Below are 18,626 nucleotides of genomic sequence, written 5' to 3' on the forward strand. Positions count from 1 at the left end.
CACACACACACACACACACACACACACACACACACACATACATACATACAGACATAGTGACAACATCGCGGGGGTAGTCAGGGAAGCTTCCTGTGACCTTCAAACGTCGAGATCTGATGAAAACTCGATTTTTGCCAAACGGGGTAAAAACAATAACTTCCCGATTTTTGAAAATCTGAGATTTTTAGCGGGAAGTTAAAAAATAGGAAAGAGTTTATTAAATCTTGCTTGTCGGCACCATATTTACGAGTTAATTTTACGATGCGCCATCAAGGAAACCATAAATGAGTGGAATATTTCAGATCGGATTAAAGCTATGTGCTTTGACACATGTTCGACAAATACAGGTAAATGAATTAGTAAACAACATTCACCTGTTCCCAAAAAAATATGTGGATCATTCCACCAAACGATGTCATTTTGACAAGACAATCTTTACCTATTATTTTAAAATTTTTTGAAGATATTTTTTTTATTAGAGAGAGAGAAATCCTTTAAAAATTGGAGCCCTTACAATTGATTGATGATTTTTAAAATTTCATTTATTTTTTAAATATTGTTATTTCTTCATTATTCTTATGCAAATAAGTACCAATATTAATAAAATCACGTCTGATTTTGTGAAAGCTCCAATATGAGTTAAATCGATTTTATTTGGTAAAATGACGCATATAAAAAAAGCTTTTTTAAAGTTGTAATATTGTTGCTTCGGGACGACACGGTTGTTCTTAAATATATCATTTAATTTGCCTATTTAAAATTTTTCAAACCAGAACCATGATATTTCCAATGCCTCGTTTTCTACTGGCATCAAGTTACAACTTTAAAGAAACTAACCTTGTGTGCAGAAAATTTTTCAGATCTTGTCATTTATGTTCATTGCATGCAACTTACTTTTAATACTGGTTCAAGAATATATTTTTCGATATTATAGTTTATACTTCCGGCTGATGATTGGTAATATTAATATTTTTAATCATTTTTATTTAAGTAGTTGATAAAGGAACATGCGGCCAATTAGAAAAAATGTTAAATAGCCATTATTATATTTGGCATGTCGACATCATGTGTATGAATTGATTTTAAGGGGTTAGGGGTAGTCAGAGGCACGAAAAAATGAGAATTTTCAGTATTTTTTTTTTGCTATTAAATCATGTTATTTTACAAAAGTAGTAATATGGCATTATTATACAATGTTTTGACTTGAAGTCACGAAAATTTCAAAAAAAAAAAAATTTTATTTCCAAAGTTATAGCTGTCTGTGTTGACCCAGTTCCAAAAAAGGTCCTTGCGGTGACAATCCTAAGTCCTTGGAGATTCATCTAAAATCAATCGGATGAAAAAAATTAGTTTTATAAATAGATAATCCTGGGCCTGATCGAAAGATTTTTTTTTTTTTTTCAAAAATTAACAAAATAGCGGCCTCAGGAAATTTTTGTCTAGATTTTTGGGAAAAAATCAACAGTTAATTGGTCTTAAAAAATCGAAATTTTTGAAAAAAAAAAAAAACCTTCGATCAGGCCCGAGTTTATTATGTATTCTAAAAGCTGTATAAATTTTATTAAAATCTACTGAGCGGTTTTCGAGTTACAGTTGTCACCAGTTCAAAAAACATAGTTTTGAGAAAAACGCGTTTAAAGATTCACACTAGATTCACGTACAGAAATACGAATTATTAAATTACTTACATCGAGTCATCTATTCCTGGGCCATATAATAGTTCTTCAGCCATTGTGGAAGTTTCCAAAACATCAATTTGCTGTTGCCTACGAAGCATTCTGCCTTCCCGAGTGTTGTCGTTGGCGCGCTGATCTGTCACTTTCACACGTGCAGCATCTAATTTTTCAGCATACCGATGGGAATTAGACCCACAATTAAGTCCTAGGGTATCCATAATCATTAATAATGAATTTGTACCTTCATTAAATATACAAATAGCTATGTATGCAGCAATTTGTACGATAGTAGAACTAGTATTCACGGTTTTTGGGCATATTTTCCACACTGGTTGATTGAAGCTCTCATTATTATTCTGATTGAATCCACCTACACATCTTGAAAGTAAATTATCATTACTGAGATCGTCGTAAATCAATTTAATAGCTTTTAAAACATCATGAGGTAAGGGAGAATAATCTTGAGTATAAGTATCAAGCTCTCCACTTGCTTCAGCGCGCTGGTAAGAGCACCAAGAATCTTCGACTTTGGGACACATATCATGATTCGGATTTTCATCAGTCGAACCGTAGTGGTAAAAAGTTGCCATAATAGCAGATTTCATATCTTCAATAGAATCGCAATGACGACGTATTGATAAACCATAGTACACAGTTAATTTGTCTATTACTTTTCCTGTAAGCCTACCTCTACCACCAAGACCTTTTTGTTTAGTTTTCAGAGTACGCAGTCGAGTCCCCATCCGCTTCTGAACATGGCCTATACATTCTTTTTTATTTATGGTTGTATTTTTGTAAGGATCTGCTTTTATAATTCCAGAATAGGATGACAATAGAACCCTAAAAAGGGGTTTCTTGAAGCTGCCACTAGCTATCTACTCCCGAGCGCTTTGAAGTACCCGAGCTCTCTTTGTTATTTGTCGAATAACTCAAAAACTAATTATCGGATCGACTTGAAATTTTCAGAGAATATTTTCAAGATATTACACATAACGAAAATGCAAAAAAAAAAATAATTGATTTTTTGAAAATTCTGACTACCCCTAACTCCTTAAGAAGCGTTTTCGAAGTTGTTTGGCCAGGAGTAAGTTCTCCTAATGTAGCAGTTTTTGTGCGATTCCAAAATAATTGGAAAAACATAGACAAAACAAAATTTGAAACTGGTATTCAGGATTCAATTATAAATGAAAGAATTCACGAAAAAAAAAAAAATGAAATAATAAGTTTTATTATTGATCGACTACAGGTATTTAAATTATAATCATTTTTTCTAATTATTGACATTTGTACATTAGTTTTAAGAAGGTCATCGTTTTGGTTATTTTGGAGAGTACTTAATGGTTTCACAATAATGAACTCAAAGACAAAAACACCGACGATCATATACCAACTACAAAATATTCTATAACAATCGTAATTGTTTATCGAGCACTATTATTATCTTATCAAATTTTTCTTTTCAATGTCAAAATTCTCGTCTACATTTTTTGGACAAATAAACCTCTTTCAGAAATAGATTTGAAAATCAACAAATTTTTAAAATTATTTTGATTAATATTAGTTCTGATCGGGCTGAAAGGAAAACTTGTGAAAAAATTCTGTGTCTCATTTTTATTAGTAGAGAATTTAAGAGTTAAAATGCTTTATTTCATCTCGAAATAGCAGCTTTTAATAAAGTTACATCCTTTCAGAATTCACTATAAAAAATTGGAAATTATTTTACTCTTCTAATTTTCTGACTTAGTAGCGTTATTCGCATAGTACTCATTTAAAACCGGATCATAGTGTTTTCTTCAAATTCTAAATGATGATTGCGTTTAATTTATTGATTAGTCACAAATTTTGATCCAGATTCTCAAAATTCAATTACAAATTTTATATTTCAGGAAAAGCATGACCGAGACGATTATAAAGAGTTTTTAGAATTGGTGTTGATATTTTTAGGCGGTTCTCCAAAAAATGGAATAAGCTTTAAAGCTCCAGGACCCAACCACCATGCCAGATGGATGTCAAAAGCTCTGTACGCTTTGAAACTGTTTATGTTTCGAAAACAGTTTCAAATTAATTCCACTGAGGTAAATGGACTAAGATATGTCTGCTTATTCCTCGTCGAATTTTAATTCATTTCATGATTTCAAGCACCTTCTGCGATAAAGTCACCTAATCAAGATTTGAATATGGTTAAAAATTTATTCTAATATGGTTATCTAAAGTTATCTAAAGTTATCTAAGGGATATTAACAATGATGCAAGTACATAAGTGCTGTGGCTATGACCTTGATTAAAACCCAGTAAATCAACTGAATCGCAATTTTCTGGGGTATAATTACTAATATTTAAAATTCTAGACAACGGCGATGCTGACATAATATTATTTCTTGCCTGTGGCGGATAGAATGGTAGGGCTGATCTAGTTTGGATCTGGAAAACAGAAATAGGAATTTGTTGCAGAAATCTGGGACATATAATGTCTCCCTTTAATAGACCTGCGAGCAGAAGAACTGAAGCACAAATTCCTCTTTCCTCCAGACTCAAAATGTTAGCATCAACACACATAGCTAGATAGTCAGATCCTCTTTGAGGATATGTGCCATATTTTTTATACAAGAAGTATTTCAAAAATTTTCGTTGTATTTTTTCAATACTAGATATATGTGATCTATAAGTTGGTGACCAGACTACTGATGAGTATTCAAGTTTGGGTCGCACTAGTGCAACGTAAATATGTTTTATAAAATATATTTAATTTTGTGTTAATACCCCTTACGTTCTGATAATAAATAGAAAACAATGAAGCACTGGTATTTAAGATGGAGTATTTTTCGGAGTCGATGATGAGGAATGAGCTGAGGAATGAGCTTATATCGTTAAAAACATCATTAGTTAACAAAATACATTATCATTCGTTAATTATTAACATTTTCATAAATATAAGTCCATTATGATTTTATTCTCATCGAGACCTTTCATTTGAGTACCCACATGAATTTTTTCATATATCTTATATTTATGATATTGTAACGGAGTGTTACGGTCCCTATATTATCAATACGAGGTTCCTGGCCCGCGCCAGTTAGTTTATCGACGGATCCCAGGGCGCTGTGCTCCGAAATACTCGCGCCTCTAGCTATAAGTAGTAAGTAAGTCCTCGAGGGCGAAGCGCCCGCGCTGAGAGAGAGAGTGGGGAAGGCAGAGTGAAGAAAGAACTACAATGACAATATCCCGAAGATTCATTGTGACCGAACAGTCTCACTGGACACCACGTAAATTTATCAAACAGCATAGCACAGGTACAGTAGCGCTCAAAAGTATTTTGACAAATATATTTAATGGTTTAATTAAAAATAAATATGAAACACAATAATTATTTATTTATTTTTTTAACACCTTTTGAATAAACTACAGAATAGTGTCAAAGAGGTTCTTATTCGTAATAAAAGAAAGTTTAATTTTTAAAATATTAGAAAAATGGTGGCTCAAAAGTATTTTGACATTTTTGAAAAAAAACTAATTTAACGCATAATTACAATTTACAGCAATAAATATATTAGTATTTAGTAGCATATCCCTTGGCCTTTATGACAGCCTTGCATCGCTCCGGCATTGAGTCGATTAATTTTTGTAATCGACTTATTGGAATTTGATCCCACTCATTTTTTAGAGTTTCAAACAAAGCGTTTTTGTTTGAATAATTTTGGGTTTTTACACTACGTTTCAATTCTTCCCAGAGATTTTCTATCGGATTCAAGTCGGGACTTTGAGTTGGCCACTCAAGAACTTTAACTTTTTCACGATTTAATAAGTCACTAATATGCTTTGATCTGTGTTTGGGATCATTGTCTTGTTGAAAATACCACTTAGCTGGCATGTGATGTTTAGCATATGGTAACATCTGAGACTTTAATATATTTGCATACATGAACCGATCCATTTTTTTTCCTTCTATTCGAACTAATGGTCCAACTCCAGACCGTGAAAAACATCCCCAAACCATCACACTACCACCTCTATGTTTAACTGTGGGTATTTGATACCGATAATCGTATTTTTTATTTACTGGACGCCGAATGTACTTGATACCATCAGACGACATTAAATTAAATTTACTTTCGTCACTCCATAAAACTTTAGACCACTCTAAATTTGACCATGATATATGCCGTTTCGCGAACTCAAGACGATACTTCCTGTTTTTTTTCGATATTAAAGGTTTTTTAGCCGGTCTTCGGCCATGTAACCCTAGAACCTTTAGGCGTCGTTTAACAGTAGAAACATGAATATCTACGTTATATTTTTCTTTTAATTCATTTTTTATCATTACAGCGGACATCCGTATATCATTTGCTGATAACTTTTTTATAATATGATCGATGTAAGAAGAAGTTTTTCTTGGGCGGCCTGTTCGAGGCTTACTTTCGACAGTTTTTCGTTTGTTATAGACTTTATTCCATAAGCTAACTAACTGTCGAGACACTTTAAACAAACGAGCAACTTCTGTTTGTTTCATTCCTTGTTTTAATGCATTAATAACGGCTTTTTTAAAATCACTAGAATATTCCTTGCACTTAGGCATATTGAAGTAACCACAACAAGTAAATATATGTAATAATAAAAACTAAGGAACAAGTAATCTGCGAGAGTTTTTCAAGTCAAATGTGTGTCAAAATACTTTTGAGCTCACGGTAAGTCAAGTACGTTCGGTGGCGCGGTGTGTAAACAAACAAGTTGTAATTTGATACGCTTAAATAGTCGCAATTACACTACTCTATATTATACTCAATACATTTTCCGATAGGCTTTTATTTTTAAAAAATATTAAAAAATTTTATGTTGTCAAAATATTTTTGAGCGCTACTGTAATTATTTCTATTTTGCTCGTTTTAAAGTGGAATGAAGCGATAAAACTCAATTAATTTATTGCTTGCTAGGCCCAATGTCAGCTTGCGTAAATTAATTTTAAATTATGATAATTTCTAATGCCGATTTGCGGTTACAGGCTTTATAAAATATCCGGAGGACGAGTGACGGTGACCAAAGTTTCGCCGCCAAGCAGAGTAACCTACCGAGGAGAAATTTGCACCACCACGGACAAAAAGGAGTTGCAACTCTTCGAGGGAGTGCACAGAGTATTATTAAGGAAACTCCAGGTACAAATATCACGTCTGATTTTATTCCTCGGGTCTGCGGCGTCAGCCAGGCAACATGTCGGCTGAAGATCACCGCCATTTCGCGTTCGGTCACAATCGCTAGTTGTAAGAATTAAAATTAAATTTACTATAAATTAGAAAAATTATAAATCAATTAATTAATAATACTAGGACTTATTTCGGGTTATTGGTTAATTTGTTAAGAAAAATAATTTATCTTTGTCACTACTTATTTTACACATAGGCCTGTCTGAATTAGTAATACCAGGAATTTAATTCGGGTTATTAATTCCAGATTCTTATTTCATGTGTAAAATTTAATTATTGAGAATCTTTGGACAATAATTTGGCTTAAGCCAGTAGAAATAGAATTGAGTAAACCGCTAAATTAGAATTATTTCAGACAAAAATTTATTTCACACTAAAATTATTTTAATAAATTATTTGGCGCATTATTTAATATTTGTCATAATTTAAATAAATCTAGAGTCAGGAAATAATCATTAAAATCAATAGAATTTGTTAATCTAAATTATTTAGTAAAAAAGGGTAGAAAATAAAAATTATAAAAATTTGTCAGAAAAAAAAATTACACTAAAAACTTGCGACAGAGACGCAAGACCGAGCGAGAGCGTCAGCCATCTTATCCCGCGCGAGAACGCTGAGTAGAGGACACTCAAGGTCGAAACAAAAGTCTTAGTTCGTTTAAAATAAAATAAACTCAAGTAAAATAAGTTTCAAGAGACATAAAATAAAATATAATAGAATAATCTTTGGTCATAATTTCACATTTGCGATGAAAATAAAATTTATTAAAAATTACCGCTGATAAAGGGATTAAATAAAATGGCTCAGAATTAAATAAAATAATTTGGATTAAATACAAATAATTTAGGAAGAATTAAAGTTTACTCAATTATCGGAATTTATTTCATTTTTACTAAAATAAAGATTAAAATTTATTTAGTAATTCTCGGACATAATAAATGGATTTAATCCTCGATAATTTGGAATTGTACTTTGGATAATTATTGTTTGAAACATTGAAGATACGGCAGTGATTTAGGAAATAGGAAATTTATATTTAGTAAACAAAAATAGTTAATTAGAGAATTAGAAGTTAAGAAATATTAATTCGGAAAATAATATTTTGGAAAATTATTTATAAATTGGAATCAAGCGGTATTATTATTGGAAATTAAGGAATATAGTGTGGTTGTGTGTGAGTAAAGAGACTATTTCGGTTTCATGGTATACTCCTCTGGCTTCGGGGTAGTTCTCTTAGAGTAGCGTGAAGTTTGGGGGACAGCGTGCACTGTGTGGACAGCGTGGACAGCGCGTGTAGTCACGTCAGGGTCCAGCTCAGTGGCGTGAGGGTCCGTGAGACCGCGTGAACTAAGTTAGAGTAGCGTTAGGGTCCAGGGGACGGCGCGAAGTAGATAGAGTAACGTGAGAGTCGAGTAGGCATCGGGTACTACAGCCACGTGAGGGTCTAGCTGGACAACGCGAAATATACCGTATGAGAGTAGGGTGTGAGTGTGAATTTGTTTCATGAAATTTTATATATTGTTATTTCGGCCATTATTTCAATTGTAAAAAGGATTGGATAAATAAATAAATTTGTTAAACGAATTTCTGTGTTTAAGTTTTGGTTCCTTTCAACAATCTCTCACGACCCTGACCTATTACTCCATGTTCTGGTTCAGTTTCTGGATACTGAGTCCAAAAATCCAGTGGCGCCCTTACGAGATAATAGGGGCGACCAAGGGAAACATAACATTCCGTTTCAATATTTATAAAATATATGAAAAGTGCATGTGGGTAGTCTAGATCAACAATTTATAAATAAAAAATCTATTAAATAAACATTTTCTCGTGGACTGAATTGTGAATCTAAACCATTCTGGAATCCACCGGAAGACACACAAAAAATTTCATTAAAATCGGTCCAGTCGTTTAGGAGGAGTTCAGTGACAAACACACGCACAGAAGAAATACATATATATGGGTGATTCTCTGTAAGGATGTTTTTTGCTGTCCCAGGCATTTTTTTATTAGAAGAATTTTATTTTATTACTAAAAAAAATTTATTACGAAAGTAAGAAAACATTTCTATTTGGAGCACTGAAAACTAAAATGGAATAAATTTTGGTTTTTGTGCTATAAATTCGTAAACCACCGAAATGACAGTCCCCTGGGCTGTCCCAGTCCCAAAATTAAGATTAAATTCTAAGTTATTCGTCAATAATATATAATTTGATCCATAATGTTTATAAACTTAATTAGTTAACTAACAATCTTCTTCAATAAAAAGTACCGAAAGTTAATTTGTTTCATTAAGTTCATTAAACCAAAGTTTGTCCCAGTCATTTTAAGGTCAGTCCCCTGCCAGAAGTACAAAGTAAAAAAAAAAATCTAGCGTGTTATTTTACCTTTTGTAAGGTTTATAAGGATCTAACTAGCCGTATGTTAATAACCATAGGGCTGTTACACTGATAGAAGGATTTGTTTATAGTTAAAAATATTTGTTAATATTTAACAAATCATTTATTAGAGGCCACTTTTTAGTCCTTAAAAAATCTTTCTTAGTATTTAAAAAGATTTATTAATATTTAATAAATGAATATCAGATTTATTAAATACAAACAAATCATTTTAAATACTAAGAAATATTTGTTTAATACTAAAAAGTGGTCTATAATAAATGATTTGTTAACTATTAATAAATATTTTTTAATACAAATAAATCCTTCTATCAGTGTAGCGCTTTATCGCCATTTTATTTAGGGTCAAAGCACCGTTTTTTCTGGAAATATGTATCTGGGTCACTTCAAAACTCAGTCCCCTGGCAGCTATTTTTGTTGATAATTTATTTATAAAGTTGGATCCATAAGTCTTAATATTATTCTAATTAATGTAAACATTCATTGAGAACTTAAAAAGTTGGATGCATTGAAATAGTTTGCTTGATTTTTCTCAATTTGATAAAAAAAAAATCAGTCCCCTAGCAGTCAGTCTCCTGTCATGTTATATGGCAAAAGATACACAAATATCGAAAAAGCAAAAATTAATTCGGCTGTTTATTTATTATAATTAAGCTGATAGTTTTGTAGCCTTTGTTAATTTTTTTTCTAATAAAATCAAAAATAATTTTGTACAGATTTAAGACATCCTTACAGAGAATCACCCATATAAAGATTAAATTTGAGATTTTTTTTGTAGAACGAAAATTCATCCTTATTTTATTTATTTTAAAAACTCCGAACGCGGATGTTTTTCGGAGTGAAATTCGAAATCACTTCGAAATCACTCTGAAGTCACTCCGCAAATAAAAACTCCGGATTCACTCCCTACGCGGAGTGATTAATTACTTCACTCCGGAACTCCGAGTGATGGGAGTGAAATTCACTCCCGATTCACTCCGGATTTTTTACAGTGTATAGAGTTACAAATTACATAGTAGAAACACGAGAGTAAAATTAGCCCCATAAGTAAATTTAGAGATAATTTGCTTTTAAAGAATTGGAACTTTACTCAATTTCTTGTATTTTTATTGAAAATCCATTTTTTTTTTTTTTCATACAAAATTTAAATTATTAAAATTATTTTTATATAATTATTTATCTATAATTAATTTAAGAAAATTCAGATATATTTTCCAAATTTCCATAATGGTCAACTTTGTTCAACCCTTTCCTCGACTTACAATTAATATTATTATTATTAGACTCTAATATCACAGTCATAGCTAAATTAACTGGAGATTGAAAGCTAGGTGTCTTCGGTACTCTGCTATCACTCAATCTGTTTTCTGGTACAATCACAGTATTTTCCAATGTCAATAAATCAAAACAACTGAATGATTCCAGTGATAAAGTATCATCTTAGGTCGTTATTAAATTTAAACTATTTGATTATAACAATAGAGTATCATACAAGTCGAGTTGAGTTTTATCAACATCATAAGAAAAAATTTCTTGATTCTGACTAACGATTACCTCAGGGTTTTCTGTTAGTTTTGTTTTCTTGATTTTTTGCTTCATTTCTAATGGATAAAGTTTGTGAAATCAATCTATTTTGTTCAAATATCCTTCGATGGTGCACATATCTTTAAATATACACTTTTATCTATATAAGAATGTATGTCAACATATATACATGTGTACATATACAATATATATGTTCCCATTTGTTCGAATTTATACATACATTTATTTCAACATATATTTAAAAATATATGTCGCCATTTTTTTTTTTTTTTACGTAAATATATGGGGCATATATATTATAGATGGCACATATATTTTTCCATGCGGGTTGTGACAAAATGAATTTTCTGAGTCTAATTTAGTAACATTAGAAACATTCTGACTATCTATAAATGTAAGTATGATTATCATTTTGTTGAAGTAAATAATGGTTATTTAAATAGCAGTTTTGAGGTTTTGAAATAAAAATTTTTAATAATAAAGTTTTGATGTTAAATAACTATAGTTAATAAGTAATGTTTCGAATAAGTTGAATTTGAAAACGTGATTATACAGTTCTGAAATATTTATTTGTTTGCAACATGTCTTTTTATTAGCAAATAAAATACACACCTAGTTTTCAAGCTATTAGTCATAGGCATTGTTTTCTCTGTAACGGTTTGTTTGTTTATTTTATTATTACATTTTTATTTTTTAATTCATAGATATAAAAATTTATTTTCCTTAATGGTAATTTTTATCATATTTGATAAGTTTATTTTAATCATTTTAATTATCACATCTCGTTTCAACTATTAATTAACATTAAAAATTTATTAAAAAGTGTTCTAAAATATATCGTATTTAAAATTTTTAACTCGTCAAAATTTTTTTATACACCTGCGGAAATAAGTGAGTCATGAGTGACAAGTGACATTTGTTATTTGATGACATTGGTTTGAAGTAATTTTTATAGTTTTTGCATCGTAAACCGCATTGCATATAAAAAGCCGCTCCATAAAAACGTTAAATTTATACGCTGTACTGCTAAGAAGCGACTGGTAAGTACAAAACTTCAGCTAAACAAAATTGTTTACAAAATTCGAAGGAGTTTTGTTCAATTTGAGATCAATTTATTAGAAAAATAAAAAAGGTCATAATTACGAAATAGGATATAAAAATGGGACATTCTAATTTAGAGGCACAAATTTAAAGTTTTTTTATCAAGTGCAATAAAAGAAAAAAAAAGAATTAATATTTTTACAATCCATCTTTTTCGGACTCGTATTGATATTTCAAGAATATACAAAAAAATTTTCAAGCTAAAAAATTAAAAATCCAAAAAGTTATAGGCTGGTAAAGTAAAAGGTTTTTAAAAAAGTTGCGTGCTTTTGTTGACATGATTTTCACTATATATATACTAGTCACTTAAAATAGAAAGAAAAAGATAGATTTCTAATCAACAAAGATCCCGTTATCGTCCGAACTTGGGAAAAGTTAAAAAAAAAGTTTTATCTCATTCAATGAAGAATGTTTGAAAAAGAAATATTTTAACCTGTTTTTAGGCATTTCCAACTGTTTAAAAAAAGTAAAAATGAAACTTTATATAAATCTAATTCGAACGATAAAGGAATGTACAGAGTAAATCCACGCTAAATTTCATGTGAATCTGTCTAGTAGAACTTGAGAAATTATATCAACCGTTTAAAAAAAATTGTTTGGCACGGTAAAAAATTTTGCGTCATTGCGTCAAATATCTTTTGTGTTAAATTTTAAAAACTTCTTTGTGATGATTTATGAGAATAACACGATAAAGTGTTAAATTTACATATTAAAGTGTTGCATATTTTACACAAAAATTTTTAACACAAAATCCATTTGGCACACTGGCGCAAAATTTTTTACTCTGCAAATAAATCGTGTTTAATGTTTTGGACTCGGCTTAGACCGGTGAGATACTACGTAATTACCAAAGTAACTATATCTCTGAAAATATTTGAAATTTTGAGACATCAGATTTGAACTTTGAGAACATGCAAAAAAATCGATTCTTATAGAATTTTAGACGAGAATACTCCTTTTATTTTTTCAGCAAGTTCCCAAACTACTGGTTTTCATAAAACAATTAAATGATTCTCAACTTGATAATTCTCCAACTTGTTGCTAGTTCGTCAATACTAGTTAGTCCAGTTCTAGAAAATGACATCGATCGTGTTCCAGGTATTTAATTTTACGGTCACATAAACTTCAAAATACTTGAGTAAAAAAAAATAAAAATAAGCTTGCACGAACTAACCTAGTTAACAATATAATTAATGATATAATCTTATTTTTTTACAGAATTAAATACCCAATGTGCTGGCGACTTTGATTGTGCTCTCCTCGCAAATTCAGGGTGTATAAATGACATATGTGATTGCTTACCAGGATACGTCGCCAAGCACGGAAAATGTCTTGGAGGAATTAACGCTAACTGTACCAGTTCGGCGGATTGTGTCTTGGAAAATTGAATCTGTATCAATCTGGGAAAGTGCATTTGCGCTCCAAATTATCTTTATGAATTCAATAGATGCATCCCGTATGCTTCAAGTAATGCATTACCATTTTCCAAGCAATAATTAGATCAATCATCAAAATTCATTAACTTTTTTATTTCAGATGTTGGCGACGAATGTTTAACTGATGAAGGGTGTGATTTTCTCAGGAATCCAGAATGTATTAATGAAAAATGTACTTTTCAATCTGGATACGTCGTTCGGAATGGAAGATGTCGCAAATAATTGATATTTATCTCTTTTTTTTTTTTTAATAAATGTTAAAAAAAAATTATATATTATAATTAAATATATTGCTTCAACTAAATGAAGCTTGTAATGTATCCATTTGTTGTGATTTTTGAATTTAAAAATCATAAAAGAAACGTAATAAGTTTTTTACTTATCTACTGATACATGCGAGTTGTGAATTATAAGATTCATGAGTGACACTTACTCATACTTAGTTTGATAAATAATAAGTAGCCGTGGTTGATAATATTTTGATTTACAATTCAATTTAAAGCTCGTTTAAATTTTTCCACAAGAAGTATTTTTCTCATGTGAATTGAACGCTTTTTTTTTTGTTCAGATACTTGATTCAAATAAAAATAACCAATAAAAGACTACATTGGTGCACAGCAAAAAATATTGTGTAGTTGCACTGAAAAAAAAGTTTTTTTCTACCTAAGAAATTTTTCCCTCCAGTAAAAAAACTGATATACCTGTGTGGAGAATACCAAAGTTTTTTCCTACATTAAAAAGTATAGTGATTTTTAAAAAACTTGGTTTTTTAATTCCTCAGCAGAATACTAAAATAAAAATATGATCGACTTAACCTCATTTTACATAGATGCATATATATGTTTATCATACCGTGGACCTTTTTTAATATAATTAATAAATTAATAATTATTAATTTATCAATTATCATTAAATTAAAAAAAATCAAAGTTATTATAATTAAATTTAAGAAAAACAAATTAATAGTACTAATCCAATTCAATAAAATAAAATTAGATACAATTAAATTAAAAAAATTAAATTAATTATTAATTAAATTATAGAAAAATTTTTAATTACTTGCTTGATTTGTATTTTTACTTTATTGAATCAAATTTGTATAATGAATAACTCTTAAAAAGATGAATTAAAAAAAAAAAACAATTACCTTTAAAGATTTTTTGCAGAGATGGTAAATCCCATTCGAGTAACTTTTTTCGTATCCAAACATCCATCTAAATTTTAATATAAATTATAATACAGCTAGGTAATTGTTCAATAAATAATAAATGAGTACAACTTTTCGATGATGTCAACAAACACGTCAGGACTGTGAAATCGGAGGGAAATCAGAGAATTGGTGGCGCCACCGCTGCGGTTGCTATGGTAACGCAGCATAAAGTTTTAGCTCCAAAAAAAACTTAGGTATTCTCAGGCGAAATATACCAGTTTTTTTATATTATGAAATGTATATTGAATATAAAAAAACTTGGATAAAAATATTTTGTATTCTGGGTGGAAAAAAACGTTCTTTTCAGTGTGTGTTGAGTACAATCTGCGTTAAAAATTTTTGTGTTAAAACAACATAATGTTTATGTTAAAATAACAAAACGTTTGTGTCAAAATAACATAATAGTCCGGTCAATTTAGACCAAAAAATGAGAGTGAAGTTACATAAAGTCCCAACAAGCTGAATTTCAGTGAAGTTGTTCAAAACATAATTATAAACAATGTCTAGAAGTTCCCCATCATTCCCCTGTAAGGAAAAAATTTAATTCAAGGTCAAAGGTCAAAAAAATGAGTTTTTCGCGATTTTCAGCAAAACGGTAAGTTTTATCATAAAAGTACCTCAGACAAAAATTGTAGATCATAAAATTATCTATAAAAAATGTATCAATACTTTTTTTCTTACGAGCCACCGTTTCTGAGATATAACGATTCAAAAAGTTATAAAAGTTACTGTCGTATTTGATGGCTATGATGATTGCACGAGAAATATCAAAGCTGCAGAACAACGTCGTCGAACTTTAGTAACATCTTCATCTTCTGATATTTTATTTGATGAACTTATGACAGTCCCAACCAGTCAACAGAAATTTCTTACAAATACCCACAACAAGTCTCGGTTCATTTCAATGTTGAAAGAAAAGTTTACGGCTGAAAATATATTGGTAAAACAAGCTAATAATGATGCTGATGTATTGATTATTGAAACAGCAATAGAGCAATTCAATTTGACAAATACAACTATTGTTGTTGGTGAAGATGTTGACTTACTTGTATTACTCACTGCTCGAACGCCAACTGAAAAAACTATTTTTTTCTTAAAACCAGGAAAAGCTCAGCATCAATCAGATATATTCATCAAAAAGTTTATTTACTTTAGTAAAGTGTAAAGATCATGTACTATTTTTACACGCAATTACTGGCTGTGATACGACATCTGCATTTTACAGGAGGGGTAAAACAGCAGTTTTCAAAATGTTTGAAAAACAAGATTTAATTCAATGTGCTGAAGTTTTTAAAAAGAGTAATTCAACTCAACAAGAAGTTATTACCAACGGCATCCGCTTTCTTCTTTCTATGTACGGAGCTCCTAAAAAAACTACCTGTTTAGATAAGCATCGATATGCATGTTTCGTTAAAAATACTAAAAATAAAAAACAAGTTCAATTAGCTTGTCTTCCTCCAACCTCAGTTGCTGCTCACCAACATCTTTTTCGAGTATATTACCAAGTTCAAGTGTGGCTTGGTTATCAGCTAGACCCTACAGACTGGGGTTGGAAGTTGGTCAACAATATATTAGAGCCAGTTCAAACTTTACTTCCACCTGCGCCGGAAAAACTGCTGAACACTATTTTTTGCAACTGCAAAAAGGGATGCAGTGCTAAATGTGGTTGCAAAAAAGTCGGACTGTCTTATTCTTTGGCATGCACAAATTGTCAAGGCCGGTCGTGCTCTAATATTGAATCACAAACAATGGAGGATTCGTTTGACTCCGACGAAGTATCATGCGATACATCGCTATTGACGCAATTTACTTGCATCCAAAATGAAGATGAAGAAGAAGCAGGAGAAGAAGAACAAGAATTTGAAACTTACGAATAAGACGAATAAACTTCAACACTTTTTTTTTCATTTACATCGCTTTTATCTTTCCCAATCTTTGAAAATTTCCGTTATTTTGCAATAGTTTTACATTAAACAGGATCACAACTGACCCGTGGAGTAGGCCTACTGGGGAAACCACGTTAAAAAAAACGCGCTAAGTACACTACCTCATAGGTGGCGTGGAAACGTGTGCATATTATGACGATAACAACTTTTATAACTTTTTGAATCGTTATATCTCAGAAACGGTGGCTCGTAAGAAAAAAAGTATTGATACATTTTTTATAGATAATTTTATGATCTACAATTTTTGTCTGAGGTACTTTTATGATAAAACTTACCGTTTTGCTGAAAATCGCGAAAAACTCATTTTTTTGACCTTTGACCTTGAATTAAATTTTTTCCTTACAGGGGAATGATGGGGAACTTCTAGACATTGTTTATAATTATGTTTTGAACAACTTCACAGAAATTCAGCTTGTTGGGACTTTATGTAACTTTGAATGTCTAAATTGACCGGACTATAAGTGTTTTACTTTGGTGTTGAATTTCTACACGAAGTGTTCGTCGACTGTATTTAACACAAAATTTTGATTGTGTTAAATACTTGATTTTACACAAAATTTTTTACTGTGCAGTGGTTAACTAGCAAAACAATTGAGTATACTGTCTTTGAGCTGCATTTAGAAATAAATTTTTAAATATGACCCTGGCGGTTTCGGCGACACGGTGAAAGCACGGTCGAATGACGGTTGTTTCACGGTCGTTTCACCGTATAAAGTTCGTTCTTACCGAGCGATCTGTCAGTCAACATCGGATACCGTTGTGAACGATTCATCTGGTCGCGCGCCCAAAACTCTACCAGCTAGACTATCTAAGACACTGCACGAAACATTTGATTCAGTCACATCATAAGGTGTCAAAACCAAGTCATTTTTTTTTCATTGCACAGATAAAAATAGCTTAAAGAAAGTTATATTTTTTCCATGACTTCAAAATAATAATCGTAATAAATGATTCAAATTTTTGATGATTACGAAATTCTTAATTTCGAAATTATGGTGAAATTATTAACTGTATAAAAAAAGATCTGGAAAAGAAATTACTAAAAATTGAATTGTTAAAAAAAAATATCTCATAATAATTTTTCTTGATAACAAACAATTTTTCCGTAATTTTGAAATTAAAGTTTTCGTCTCAAAAAAAAAAAAAAAAAAAAAACAATATTGATTATTATATTTTTCATAATCAAAAGGTATTATAGTTTCTCATTTAAGACTATAAAAAAAATTCAACACTTGTAAGCCATAAACTCTTCTGAAAAGTATTGAAATGATGGATCTCTGTTGATTGCCTGTAATCTGATTAATTTCTTATAATTTTACTTTGAAATAAACAAAATTACAATAATTTAATATTTTTTTTAAATTTTTCATCCCGATTAGTTACTGAAAATTTCTCATTTACCTATCTTTTTATACACTTTGAGTATTTTTAATGAAATAAAAAAAAAATATAATCAGCACTTTTTCATTGTTGACTAGTAAAAAGTTCCTGACTTACCGACATTATACGCTCGTTTCACGGTCGTTTCACTCACAGACTACTGTGCATCTACCACCGAGTTACGGTTTTTTGACAATTTATATGTTTTCGAATGACTGTCAAATGACAGACGATCGATCGATGATCTACGATTTTTACTCAGGTAAAAAATCGGAGAAGTCGAGTAAAAATTTGGTTTTTCGAATAGTGAAGTATGATAACTATACAGAATAAAAATCATAAAGTAACAATGAAAAACTTTCACAATGATACTCGTAGTTCACTGTCAAATGACAGCCGTTCGACAGTCAAGTGACGGTCATTCGACGATCATTTGTCGACACTGTGAATTTATGGTACATTCACCGTCGTTTCACGATCATTTTACCGTGACCATGAATCCGCCAGGGGACTGCTGAAAGGACAGAAAATTTCTTTGCCACTTGAAAGAAATTAATTATATATAACTATATAAGTTATATAACTAAGCAAAACAATATTTAGCTGCTATTTTTATGCTACTAGCTTCCATAAGACAAATAAGGAGATTAAAAAATTAATTGAGTTAAAAAATAAATTTTTTGAAGTTATATGGTGTTTACTTTTCCATACAGAAGTGACAAATTCCTACCGTAAGTCATT

At 30.6% G+C, this 18,626-nt stretch overlaps 1 protein-coding gene and 1 long non-coding RNA gene across 2 annotated transcripts; one reads left to right on the forward strand and one right to left on the reverse strand.

The window, feature by feature from the left end:
- Positions 1–2,702: 2,702 nt before the first annotated feature.
- LOC123271952 lies at positions 2,703–17,264 on the reverse strand. Its single transcript, XR_006510984.1, has 3 exons — positions 17,148–17,264; positions 11,196–11,198; positions 2,703–2,713 (listed from the first exon to the last, which is right to left on the reverse strand). It is a non-coding gene; the product is annotated as an uncharacterized LOC123271952 (long non-coding RNA).
- LOC123271904 lies at positions 15,760–16,927 on the forward strand. The gene is made up of 2 exons (XM_044738452.1): positions 15,760–16,758; positions 16,851–16,927. The coding sequence occupies exon 1, from the start codon at positions 15,810–15,812 to the stop codon at positions 16,434–16,436; it is 627 nt and encodes a 208-aa protein (XP_044594387.1). The 5' UTR covers positions 15,760–15,809; the 3' UTR covers positions 16,437–16,758; positions 16,851–16,927.
- Positions 17,265–18,626: the final 1,362 nt, after the last annotated feature.

Source organism: Cotesia glomerata, linkage group LG9 (assembly GCF_020080835.1).
Source record: "Cotesia glomerata isolate CgM1 linkage group LG9, MPM_Cglom_v2.3, whole genome shotgun sequence".
Taxonomy (NCBI): Eukaryota; Metazoa; Arthropoda; class Insecta; order Hymenoptera; family Braconidae; genus Cotesia; species Cotesia glomerata.